General features: G+C 46.5%; 1 protein-coding gene and 1 long non-coding RNA gene across 6 annotated transcripts in view; one reads left to right on the top strand and one right to left on the bottom strand.

The window, feature by feature from the left end:
• Positions 1-12,705, bottom strand: part of LOC113911552 — a 37,627-nt gene that overhangs the window by 11,837 nt on the left and 13,085 nt on the right. The window lies entirely within an intron of this gene.
• The window catches only part of TCAF1 (TRPM8 channel associated factor 1), a 46,780-nt gene that overhangs the window by 32,290 nt on the left and 1,785 nt on the right, over positions 1-12,705 (top strand). For 3 of the 4 annotated variants that reach the window (XM_027574263.2, XM_027574262.2, XM_027574264.2), the window contains exons 3-8: positions 4,523-5,517; positions 5,764-5,861; positions 7,198-7,411; positions 7,724-7,963; positions 8,973-9,310; positions 10,648-10,898. In XM_027574263.2, the coding sequence (XP_027430064.1) occupies positions 4,523-5,517; positions 5,764-5,861; positions 7,198-7,411; positions 7,724-7,963; positions 8,973-9,310; positions 10,648-10,898 (2,136 nt within the window). Of the gene's footprint in view, positions 1-4,522; positions 5,518-5,763; positions 5,862-7,197; positions 7,412-7,723; positions 7,964-8,972; positions 9,311-10,647; positions 10,925-12,705 lie in introns of all 4 variants that reach the window. The other variant, XM_027574265.2, reaches the window with a different exon arrangement.

The raw sequence follows: 12,705 nt of genomic DNA, 5'->3' as shown, positions 1-12,705 counted from the left end.
ACATAGGCCATAAGAGGAAAAGACTGATAAATTGAGCTTCATTAAAAATGTTTTTAATAACTTCTGCAGTTCAATAGTACTAAGAAAACAAAAAGGCACAAGCTACAGACTGGAAAAATTATTTGCAGTACTTAATCTGACAATGGACTTGCATTCAGAATACATAGAGAATTCTTACATCTCAAGAAGAAGATCAACAATCCAGTAAAAAAAATAAAAGGATAAAATATTTTAACATACTTCACAGAAGATGAACGATGAAAGGCCAATAAGCCCATGAAAAGATTCTCGACATCATTGGTCATCAGAGAAATGCAAATTAAAATCACAATTAGATACCATACACCCCCCCACTAGAATTGTTCCTAAAAAGACTCACAAACAAAGTGTTGGCAAGAATGTGCGGCAACTGGAACTCTCCTGTTACTGTTGGGAATGTACAATGATACAACTACTTTGGAAAACAGTTTGGCAATTTCTTATAAATTTAAACCTCCTCTTACCATACCACTCAGCCATCTCATTCCTAGGTATTTACCCAGAAGAAAGGAAAACATGTCCACACAAAAATTTTGTGCGTGAATGTTCATGGCAGCAAGCCCCAAACTGGAAGCTACCCAAATGTTCACAACAGATGAATGGATGAACAAAATGTGAGATATCTACCCAGTGGCATACTACTCAGCAATAAAAAGGAATGGATTACTGTTAGGCTCAATAACATGGATGGCTCTCAAAAATGTATTCTGAGTGGAAGAAGCCAACCACGAGAGAGTCTACACTTTATGATTCCATGTATATGAAAGTTTAGAAAAGGCAGATCTCACCTACACGGAAAGCAAGCACGTTAGTGGTTGCCTGGGGACTGGAATGACTGAAGTGGGGCAAAAGGTAGCTTTCTGTGGCAATGGACATGTTATATATTTTTATTGTGATTATACAAGCATATAAATGTAACAAAATCTCATCAAGATGTACACTTTAAATGAATTTTACCACATGTCAATGAAGTTGATTTTTCAAAATGGCACGTTCAACACAATGTTAGAGGAGAACAAAGTTGGAGGACTGACACTATCTAAGGCTCACTATATAGCTCCCGTAATCAAGAGTGGCGTTTGTGAAAGAACAGACGAACTGAACACAATAGAGAGCCCAGAAAGAGACCTACATAAATATGGTCATACGCTCTTTGACAAAGGAGGAAAGGCCATACAATGGAGAGAAGAAAGTCTTAAAAAATGATGATGGAACTGGACATCCACAAGCCAAAAAATGAATCTAGACACAGACCTTATAGCTTTCATAAAATAACTCAGAACAGATCAAAGACCTAAATGTAAAACAGAACTATAAATCCCCTAGCAGATAACAGGAAATAAGCCTAGATGACCTTGAATATGGCTATGACTCTTAAGACACAATACCAAAGATCCATGAAAGAGATAATTGATAGGCTGGGCTTCATTAAAATTAAAAACTTCTGCTCTGCAAAAGACAATGTCAAGAGAATAGGAAGGCAAGCCACAGACTGGGAGGAAATATTTGCAAAAGACCTATCTCATAAAGGATTATTATCCAAAATATACAAGGAACTCTTAAAATAACAGTAAGAAAACCATCCAATTTTAAAAACGGTCCAAACACCTTAACAGACACCTCACCAACAAGATGTACAGATGTCAGATTATCATATGAAAAGACGCTTCACATTATGTGTCATCACGGAAATGCAAAATACAACAATGCGATGTCACTAAACTGAAAATCCAAAACACTGACACCACCAAATGCTGATGAGGACATGGAGCATCAGGAACTCTTTATTCATTGCTGATGGGAATGCAAAGCAGTACAGCCAGTTTGGAAGACAGTTGAGCAGTTTCTTAGAAAACTAAACTGCTCTTACTATAGGATCCAGCAATCACACTCCTTGCTATTTATGCAAAGGAGTTACATCCACACAAAAACCTGCACACAGATGTTTGTAGCAGCTTTGTTCATAATTGCAAAAACATGGAAGCAACCTAGATGTCCGTCAGGAGGTGAATAGATAAGTAAATTGTGGTACATTCAGACAATGGAATATTATTTAATGCTGAAAAGAAATGAGCTAATAAACCATGAACAGACACAGAGGAACCTTACATGCATGATCAATGCATGATTCCAACCAGATGACATCTGGAAAAGGCAAAACTATGGAGACAGTAAAAAGCTCAGTGGTTGCCAGCGGTGGAATGAGAAGATGGATAAGTAGAACAAGAGTATTTTTAGGGCAGCGAAAATACTCTGTGTGATGCCATAATTATGGATACATGTCATTATACCTTTGTCCAAACCCACAGGATGTACAACAACAGGAGTGAACTCCATGTTATCACTATTACTTCCTTGGGTGTTGGTTTTCTCAGGTTAGTTTGGTGCTTCTCTTTCGTGCTGTTACTTTTCATCAAATATTTGGTGATTCTTGTTTATGTAAATGTTAAATGGCATTGGAATTCTAGGTTGATCATTATTGGTTACTGAAGTGTATTTTCTCAGTAACAATTACCTCCGTATTTTTCTCAAAATCCCTATTCTTTTTTTCTTGATCTTTTTCTCTCACATATATGCAGTTACAGACTTTTCTGCGCTCATGGGTTTCTGATCAGTTTGATTCTATTTGATTTATATTTTCAATAAATTTCTCACTAGCCCAGTTTACTGATTGTGCCCTTTACACAACTCAGCACAATCATGGGTTTATTCTGATTTTAAAACTTTTGTTTCATTTCAGAAGAGAATGGAAAAGAAAAGTAAAAATCCAGTTCAGATTTTTTTCAGTTTATGAAACAAAAATTTATCTTCCCCAACACATAAGTCATGGTTATTAGAAATAACAGATGCCTCTGAGGGATCCCCACCCCCCGCCACCGGCTAAGCATGAGCAGGACGTCACCGAGGGTCATTGTCATTTGTCTAGATGAGATGCTCGTGATTCAGTGTCTGGGCCTCAAGTTTGCACATTCCATATCACCCACCTTATCATAATAGGCTAGTGTATAAACCCTGATGCCAATGTATTAATCTAAAACATAGTAGCTTACCCTTTCACTGACCTCACTTGTCAAACAATTAATTGCATGAAATTTATAAACAGAACTCCTTATTATGAGAATCAAAACATTTTTCATTTAATTTTGTATACAGGTATAAAATAACAAAAACTCTTATTTATGTTATTATTATGTTATGTTAATCACCATACATTACATCATTAGTTTTTGATGTAGTGTTCCACTGATTCATTGTGTAAAACATTTAAAATTAATATTGTTAATTGTAGAATCACCAAATTAAAGATAGACTGTGCAAGCTATTCCTTGAGAAATAGATATGTCACAGAACTAGAACATTCTGCTTGGCCTGGCCCCTGACTTCCTTGTGTAGGCAGATGATCATCAGAAGCAAGATTATCATCACAAGGCGGTTTGGTAAACTTGGAATCAGAGCAAGAAGAGCTAGTGGAATGATTTCAGTGGTTAGTGCTTCGAGGAGCAGGAGAGTCACTAGTAAGGTGATACCTTTGTCTTAAGGAAGGGATCGTACCTACTAAGAGCACCACAGTCTCCCATCAGTTAACTGGAGTTTTTGCAGCCACAGAGAGCACAACACTCTGACAACTGATGTTGTCGACCTGACTCCCGTTTTTCAGTGTTTGCGTGCACTGCCTTCTGACCATATAGTTGCCAAACTTTACCTAACAAAAGTGGCATAACCAGCTCTGGGGTCTCCAGCTTTTAGAAGTCGCTCTACCTTTCCCCCCTAATGATCCCACTAGGTACCCAGCACTGCATCTCCCGTTTGGGGGATACGGGTGTCCTGAGGTCTTACAGGGGTTTGATGGCCACAGACAGGTCCGGATAGACTGAGAAATACCTTATAGCATGGATATGTGCCTCCTGTAAGCCAGCAAGGAATGGGTGGAGTGTTGGGTGTAGACAGTCAATCCTTTTGGGTTCAGGTAACAAGAGGGTCTCTACTAGAGTTGAAGCCAGCCAGCTCCCCTGCCCCACCTTTTGAGATAAGAGTGATTCTTCAACGGCGCCACCAACTCAGCCCTCCGCTGACTTTACTTGAAAACTGGCTGCATGAAGTGTATAAATAAGACGCTTTATAAGAATGAAAACACAATTGCCCATTCAGTTATTTACGTAATGCCCAACAGGCTGAAATAAACACTTAAATCTAGAATAGTTAAGACACGATATTGGGTAAACACGGCAGAGCGTCCTTTGAGATTTCCTTTGGAGGATTTGCATTCCAAGAATGAGCAGAGCAGAATGAATGTCCCTCTGTCTTCCCTCACACCAGCCTGCACACCCAGTGAGGTCAGATAGGTCTGCTTTGTTCTCCCGGCTCTCCTGCAAGAGCTAAAGGCGATCATGTTAGTAAAGCTGATGCTTGCTGTATGCGGGGTGCCGTTCTCAGAGCTTGAATAGGTCACTCCTTTAATAGAGAACGCCTGTGCCTTTTGCAGCTGTGAAGATGACCTCTCCGAGGACAGAGAGGAGCTCCTGCACGGGATTTCAGAGCTGGACATCAGCAACTCGGATTGCTTCCCCTCCCAGCTGCTAGTGCACGGGGCTCTAGCCTTTCCCCTGGGGTTAGATTCCTACCACGGCTGTGTCATAGCGGCAGCCCGCTATGGCCGGGGCCGGGTGGTCGTGACCGGCCACAAGGTGTTATTCACCGTGGGCAAACTCGGCCCCTTTCTGCTCAATGCCGTGCGTTGGCTGGACGGGGGCCGCCGAGGCAAGATCGTGGTGCAGACGGAACTGAGGACACTGAGCGGCCTGCTCGCGGTGGGGGGCATAGACACCAGCATTGAGCCCCATCTGACCAGTGATGCGAGTGTCTATTGCTTTGAACCCGTGAGTGATGTGGGGGTCAAAGAGCTGCAGGAGTTTGTAGCCGAGGGCGGGGGACTGTTTGTTGGCGCCCAAGCCTGGTGGTGGGCCTTCAAGAACCCTGGAGTGTCCCCTTTGGCTCGGTTCCCAGGAAACCTCCTCCTCAACCCCTTTGGCATCAGCATCACAAGCCAAAGCCTCAATCCAGGGCCCTTCCGTACGCCTAAAGCAGGGATAAGGACCTATCACTTCCGCTCCACTCTGGCTGAGTTCCAAGTTATAATGGGCAGGAAGAGAGGGAACGTGGAAAAGGGCTGGTTGGCCAAGCTGGGGCCGGACGGTGCAGCTTTCCTCCAGATCCCCGCCGAAGAGATCCCTGCCTATATGTCTGTGCATCGGCTCCTGAGGAAGCTGCTGAGTCGCTATCGGCTCCCAGTTGCAACCCGAGAGAACCCCGTTATCAATGACTGCTGCAGGGGTGCTATGCTTTCCCTGGCCACTGGCCTGGCCCACTCTGGAAGTGACCTCTCTCTGTTAGTGCCAGAAATCGAAGACATGTACAGCAGCCCCTATCTGCGCCCCTCGGAGTCTCCTATCACCGTTGAGGTCAACTGCAACAATCCAGGTATGGAATGGGGGCAGAGCGCTCAGCGTGGGGTCCTGTGGGAACGGGGTCTGATGGCTTCAGAAGGCCATCTCCACCCTTGGCCGTGCACTTTCAAGGAGATGGGGGTGGGGGTTTTAAGTAACATTTGCAAGAGTTGAGTCAGGACGGCATGAAGGGAGAGAGCCATGCAGAGTTCCCGAAGGGGCCGCGGATTTGCTGGACAGAGATCGCATCACAGAGTCTGTCCTTCCTGTGCTTTGGCAGGCACCAGATATTGCTGGATGAGCACTGGGCTCTACATTCCTGGAAGGCAGATTATAGAGGTCTCACTGCCTGAAGCTGCTGCCTCTGCTGATCTGAAGGTAAGGCCGTGCCCCATCTCCACATGACACAGAACCCAAATGTTCTGGCTTTCACAGTTGCCATCTTATTTGATCCTCATAAAAACCCTATTGGCAACGTGGGGCATGTACTTTTATCCCATTTTAAGGATGAGGCAACTGAGCTGCGGCTGCAGGTGGATTGAAAATACCGATCTAGTACACCTAAAACTCATGTAACACTGTGTGTCCACGATACTCCAATCAATCAGCCAATAGATCTGAAACATTTCAGAGCCCAGGACTCAAACCTAACCAACTCCTGGCTCTTAAATTTTGTGCTTTTCACTTATGTCCCAGAGTGGGGAATAAGAAAGGCACCAAACAGGGGCACCTGGCTGGCTCAGTCGGTAGAGCCTGCAACTCTTAATCTCAGGGTCGTGAGTTCAAGCCCTACATTGGGCATGGGGCCTACTTTAAAAAATAATAAAAATAATTTTTTAAAACTAAAAAAACAAAAGGCACCAAATGGAGGGCGCCCGGGCATGCAGAAGTGTTCAATCAATCTCAGTTCCCTTTCGGTGCTCATCCAATCTCCCATTGGAGCACAGGGCCTTTCTGCCTCTTTCCTGTGACACCGAAGACTGTTCCTGGCTCCCCTGGGCCCCCTTCAGCTGTCACTTTCTCTCTCTCTCTCTCTCTCTCTCTCACACACACACACACACACACACACACACACACACTCTCTGTTCGAAAATTAAGCAGCCATCCTGCTCTGTCCCCCTGAAGAGTCGTTGTGACAGGTAGGGTCTGTTCTGCGCCCTAGTTCTGGAACTTGTTTAGCATAAACCTGGGAGAACGATCCCAGGACTCCACCCAGTACAGGAGCTGCTCCATCGGCCCAGGAGGGGAGCCCTGGAGAAGGGGAGGAACTGAATCCACCCTCCATTTCATGAGCCAGTCACACTGCCTCCGCCTGCACCTCCTCCCCAGTCAGCAGAAGTCCCGAGTCAGCAAGATCCCCTCCGCCCCTTTCCCAAGGCCAGAGTCACCACAACGAAATAGGCAACCCAGGACTCTGTGGGTTCCAGAGACACCCAGGGGCCCTTTGTGGGAGTCAGCCCTCCTCAGCATTAGCCTATGGGCTACACCTGGTGCCCTTCACTTCAGTGTCTCAACATGACCCTGTGTGAAGCTGACACCCCAGGGAGGACATTTATACACGATTCGGTCGACACAGCCCCGAGGAATGATGGAATGGCATGGGCTTGCGTGGGGTCATGGCCCAGTGACCTTTCCTGTCCCTACCTCCCGGGAGCCCTCCCTTTTCACCTGCACACACCCCGAGGTGACTCTTGGGGGGATCTCTCTGCTCCAGATACAGATCGGCTGCCACACGGATGACCTGACCAGAGCCAGCAAGCTGTTCCGAGGCCCACTCGTGATTAACCGGTGCTGCTTGGACAAGCCCACCAAGTCGATCACCTGCCTCTGGGGTGGCCTGCTCTATATCATCGTGCCTCAGAGCAGCAAACTGGGCTCTGTGCCCGTCACTGTTAAGGGGGCCGTGCATGCCCCATACTACAAGCTGGGTGAGTGGGAGCTGTGGGGTGAACCCCAAGGGAGTGGACGAGCTGGGTTAGGAGATCATCTGGGGCTGTTTGGTGTAGGAAGAGAGAAACTCTGGGCTGGTAGAGGGGAGGAAGCTAAGTTTCCTTAGATTCAGCACTGGGGCCAAGGAGATGAAGACCAAACCGCATTCTTGGAGACTTTCTAGGAGAAGGATCAAAGGGGAGATATGGTCACTCATGACCTCAGTGTTTTCCTCCTGGGGTTCAAGTTGGATGTTTTAACATAAGGGATTTGGGGAAGTGAGTTTCAAGCCCCATGGCCTCTCTTCCCAGGGGAGACCTCCCAGGAGGAGTGGAAGAGGCGCATCCAGGAGAATCCAGGTCCCTGGGGAGAGCTGGCTACGGACAACATCATCCTGACAGTGCCAACTGCCAATCTCCGCACGCTGGAGAACCCTGAGCCACTGCTTCGCCTCTGGGACGAGGTGATGCAGGCTGTGGCACGGCTGGGGGCCGAGCCCTTCCCTCTGCGTCTGCCTCAAAGGATCGTCGCTGACGTGCAGATCTCAGTCGGTGGGTGCTCTGTGCATGCTGCCCCGGACAGCCTCCCTTTCTTTCAACAGACAAGCAGTGGGCAGCCAGCATAGTAAAAACGTTTTTCTAGCAAGACATACAAGATGTAAGTCTTGCTATTTAAATGAAAGGGGGGAGATATGTATTTAAAAAAGTAGACTCAGCCAAATCCCCCAACAAAACAATTGGAAACTACCTAAGTACCCAACAGCATGGGATGGTTAAGTAATACATGGACAGACACTGAGGAAAATTTCTAAAGTGATATTTTGGTGGCATAAGGAAATATGATGGGATTATGGGACATGAGAAAAGCGGGCTGTGGAACTGTATGTGAGCAGCATGTGAAATGATGAAAAGTCTAAGTCGACATGTCAAGAGTTGTCTTCCAAAAGCCAGAAGAGCACAGGAACGAAGTGCTAGGCTTCCTAGCAGTCCCACTGGGGGCTTCAAGGAGAAAGAAAAAGTGGTGGGGGGTCTCCGCCGGGGTCACAGTTGTTGGGAGAAGGAATTTAACAACGTTGAGGAGACACTGAATGAAGGGATCTCTGCCAGTGGATCAAGAGCCTTACAAATCAGGGGGTGTGTAGAAATGAAAGAACGATGGAAATTTCTTTAGACCCCAGTTTTCTTGCCTTATGGAGATGATTACTATAAAGTAGCGTCAATGTGGGCAATACCGTTTCTAAATAATGAGAAGGGGAAATCACCATCCAAGAGTTCTCCATTTTGAGAAAAGAATATAATGAGACAGGTTCACATGACAGGACACCCTCACAGAAGTGAAAAAGCTGGAGAGTAACATGAAGGGCTGTTTGTAACGTGCGTCAGACCCGTTACTGTCAGGCCAGAGTGAGGGTGGAGGCACAGTTACAGAAGAGAGGATCAGGGAGAGCCCTGGTGGGTCTTGTGTGGATTGCCCTTCTGAGCATTACGGGGGTTCTGGAAGTCCTGGTAAAGACGGGTGGGGAGCGTTCTAACCCCTCTTCCCTCCCTCCTGCGTTCCCAGGCTGGATGCATGCTGGGTACCCCATCATGTGCCATCTGGAATCTGTGCAGGAGCTCATCAATGAGAAGCTCATCAGAACCAAGGGGCTGTGGGGCCCCGTCCACGAGCTCGGCCGCAACCAGCAGCGGCAGGAGTGGGAGTTCCCCCCACACACCACCGAGGCTACCTGCAATCTGTGGTGTGTTTACGTGCACGAAACGGTCTTGGGCATCCCTCGAGGCCGTGCAAATATTGCTCTGTGGCCTCCAGTTCGGGAGAAGAGAGTCCGAATCTACCTGGGCAAGGGTCCCAATGTGAAAAACTGGAATGCGTGGACTGCACTGGAAACATATCTACAGGTACTGGGCAAGAAGGGGGGGGGGAATGGGAAAACCCGCTGGGGGGGACCGACCATGCAACCTCGAGAGGGGACACCCTAGTGACCCCAAAGTGGACTTAATTGCCTCAGCTGCACCCTCACGCCATGATTTTGAGGAGATTCATGAGAGCAGCTAGAAAGCACCAAGGCAGAGGCGAGGACAGTACTCTACCGTTACCATGGCTTGCTCTGAAGCCACACATACCTGAGACTGAAGCCCGAACCATGTCACGGAATAGCTATCTAACACCAAACACCGTGCCCACCCCCCCCACACACACACACGTTATGGGAGGGGACCCATCATTTTCCTTAGAAACTGCCTCAGTTTCTCCCTCAGAGGCAATCCAAGATGCCTCAGTGGCCTGCACATGAGGTTGCCTCCGCCTTTGAACTATTGTCCAGCACGCCAGTTCCCTCCCCCCAGTCCCTGGAGCAGCTCCCAGGCCACCGTGCAGAGTGTCACCACCTGGGATTCCGGAACTCAGGCTCTAGCCAGGTTCTTCCACCTGCCTGACTTCTCTGTGTGTACCCACTGCCCCGAGAACGATAGCGAAACTGCCCGGAGACTCTAACCTCGTCGCTGGGGCCACTTCACCCCAGGGACAAAAGTTGCTCAGCTGTGAAATCCAGCTGAGGGTGTTTCAGAGAACTGCTCATGTCTGTCCTAACCTTAAAGCACCATAACCCGGCCTCACACGGGCTTTTTCTAGGGGCCTCGGGCCAGCTGCCTTTTCCTAAAATGATGCCTTACTTAACTTCATTCCAACCACCTAGACTATACATCATCTGTTTCTACCGGACTCACTTTTTTTTCCTAAAGGCCATGTCAGTAGCCTTTCAGATTGGCACAGACCTGTGACTGATGCAGGTTATGTCCGGGTAAGCGAGAGGGGGATACTTCTCCTGTTTTGGGGGTTTAACTTTGCAGCTGTGAAAGATACAAGGATTTTTTTTTTTCACTTCAGTCAGCTTTAAATTCTTCTGCGATATCCTGTCGACACTTTCACGATGGAATGAGCTACCACCTAATGACATAGATGGTAAATACTGATAATAATCCTGACAGTGATTACCACAGCCATCCTTCATTGAGTGTCTGCTCCATGCTGAGCACCTCACTAGCTCAGAGGCCCCATTAAGATAAGACAGAGAGAGGAGCCCTTGAGGCCAGCAGCTAGAACTGCAGAGAGGGCCAGGGACAGAAATGAAACTAATGTTTTGGGGGGTTATATACATTACATTAATTTATTATAGTGTTTTGGGGGTCTTTCTGTGGATTAAATGTCTCCTCCTGCTGCCCCTTTCTCTCCCCAGCTACAGGAGGCCTTTGGTTGGGAGCCATTCATCCGTCTCTTCACTGAGTATAGGAACCAGACCAACTTGCCCACAGATAATGTTGACAAAATGAATCTGTGGGTGAAGATGTTCTCCCACCAAGTGCAGAAGAATCTGGCTCCGTTCTTTGAGGCCTGGGCCTGGCCTATCCAGAAGGAAGTGGCTACCAGCCTGGCCTATCTGCCTGAATGGAAGGAAAATATTATGAAATTATACCTCCTCACACAGATGTAAGGAGTGCCCAGCGAGGTGGCAGGTAGAGAGGTTTGGGGAGGTAGGCAGAGATGGGGATTCATTCCTCGACCTCTGTCTCTTAGGGTTCTAGCCTTGTGCTCTTGGCTCATTGCCCCCGTATCTTACTACCTAGGAGTTCTAGCTCTAGGAAGTGGGTTAAGAACACAGCAAAAAGGGGAATCAGAATTTCTTAGGAGCAAGGCCTTCTGTTTATGAGTCTCATTCCTCTGCTCTCAGCTATCAGATTCCCTCCTGGCCCTATTTTGGCCTGGTTCTGAGAGCTTTGGCATCTGCCTCTGTGCCAGCCCTTGGTTCACCACTATGGACCATGGCCCTTGGGGGTGGTTCTCATCCTGACATCCTGAGGACTCTCTGGGCTTTTGTTTTTGACCAGTTGTTCCAAAAAACCTGATCATAGAATCCACTGAAACACAAATTTACCAGGATAACCAGACAGTTCCTTGATACTCTGTGTCTAAGGTAGTTTTCAAAGAGCTTGGAAAGCAGTCTGGTGTAGTAGAAAGAGCCCATGGCTAGCGCTAGCTCTTGGGGAAGTCATTGTATCTCTACTCACATTTCCTTGTGTGTGAGCTGAGGACAAAAATCCCTGCCTCCCAGGGTTGTCGTGAAGACTCAGACTGACAGTTCTGAAGAGGTTTGTGAACGTAGGGATTCTTCGATGTTCTGCTGGTCCCCAGAATAGTGAGCTGAGTACTCACTCCCCTTCTCTCGCCATAGCCTGGAGGTTAAGACCATCATCTCTAACAGTAGACTCCCTGCATCCAAAGCCTGGTTCGTTCACCTGTTAGTCACAGGACTCTGGGCAAGGTCCTCATAAAATGGGATCTATTTCATAGAATTATTGTGAGGATTAAATTTTAGTCCTTCTAAAAGGAATTAGAACAGTGCCTGGCAGTTGGTAGGTATTGAGAAAGTGCCAGGTGCCTTTATTACTAGTTGGCAGTAATTAATCATTTCAGAACTAGACTGCCCTTTTACATGGCATTTACGGATGTGGTGTGATCCATCCCATCCCATCCCACACTCTATACACCAGCCTCTCAAAGGACTGGGGTCCATTGCTTTATGAGCTCTAGGATCTACAGGATCCACGGGCTCTAAATTCATAGTGGGAGTCTTACTAGATACTTGGGGTTTGGTCTCTTTATTCAATTCCGTCTTTCAGGTAAAATTCCTTCTTTGATTAAATCAAGAGTGGAAGTCACTTGAAAAATCAGAACAAATCCATGAGGGCGTTTGTCTTTAGCAAACAATGGGCCTCTGACTCAGGGATGGTGTTTATGTTTCTGGAGTGACACAGATTCCTATCACTGCCCAGAATTCCTTACCAGTTTGGCAGATAAAGTCCACACACAGAGAGAATTTTGACTTCAGAACCAGATAACTGGATACGACTGACCCAAATTTTATTTAATTACAATGCAAAGATTTTCTCAAGTTTTCTTCTAATCTTATTCAAAACCTCCCATTTCTGTGTAATTTTAACTAGAGTTGAGGCTCTGGGATTAATGCGCACATCCAGTTTTCCTTTAGACCGCTTATATTTATTTGGATGTAGTTGTTTCAATACACTATTTTATTTGCTTTATTAAGAATTGGGTGGATGCAGAGACAACAAGATTTGACCTAGAGAGTGTTTTTCTGTGGATTCCTTTATTATGTCACTTCTTAATCCTAGAAGTCTTTTCCCTTATTTCATGAATATCTATCGCCTAGATGCTTTAAACATAGATGATGTTGGATATTCATTCAACATTTGAAAAAAATTCTATTGATTAGTTA

This window comes from Zalophus californianus, chromosome 12 (assembly GCF_009762305.2).
Source record: "Zalophus californianus isolate mZalCal1 chromosome 12, mZalCal1.pri.v2, whole genome shotgun sequence".
Classification (NCBI taxonomy): Eukaryota; Metazoa; Chordata; class Mammalia; order Carnivora; family Otariidae; genus Zalophus; species Zalophus californianus.
Note: the sequence above shows the minus strand (reverse complement) of the source record. Positions and strands in the feature narration are given on the sequence as shown.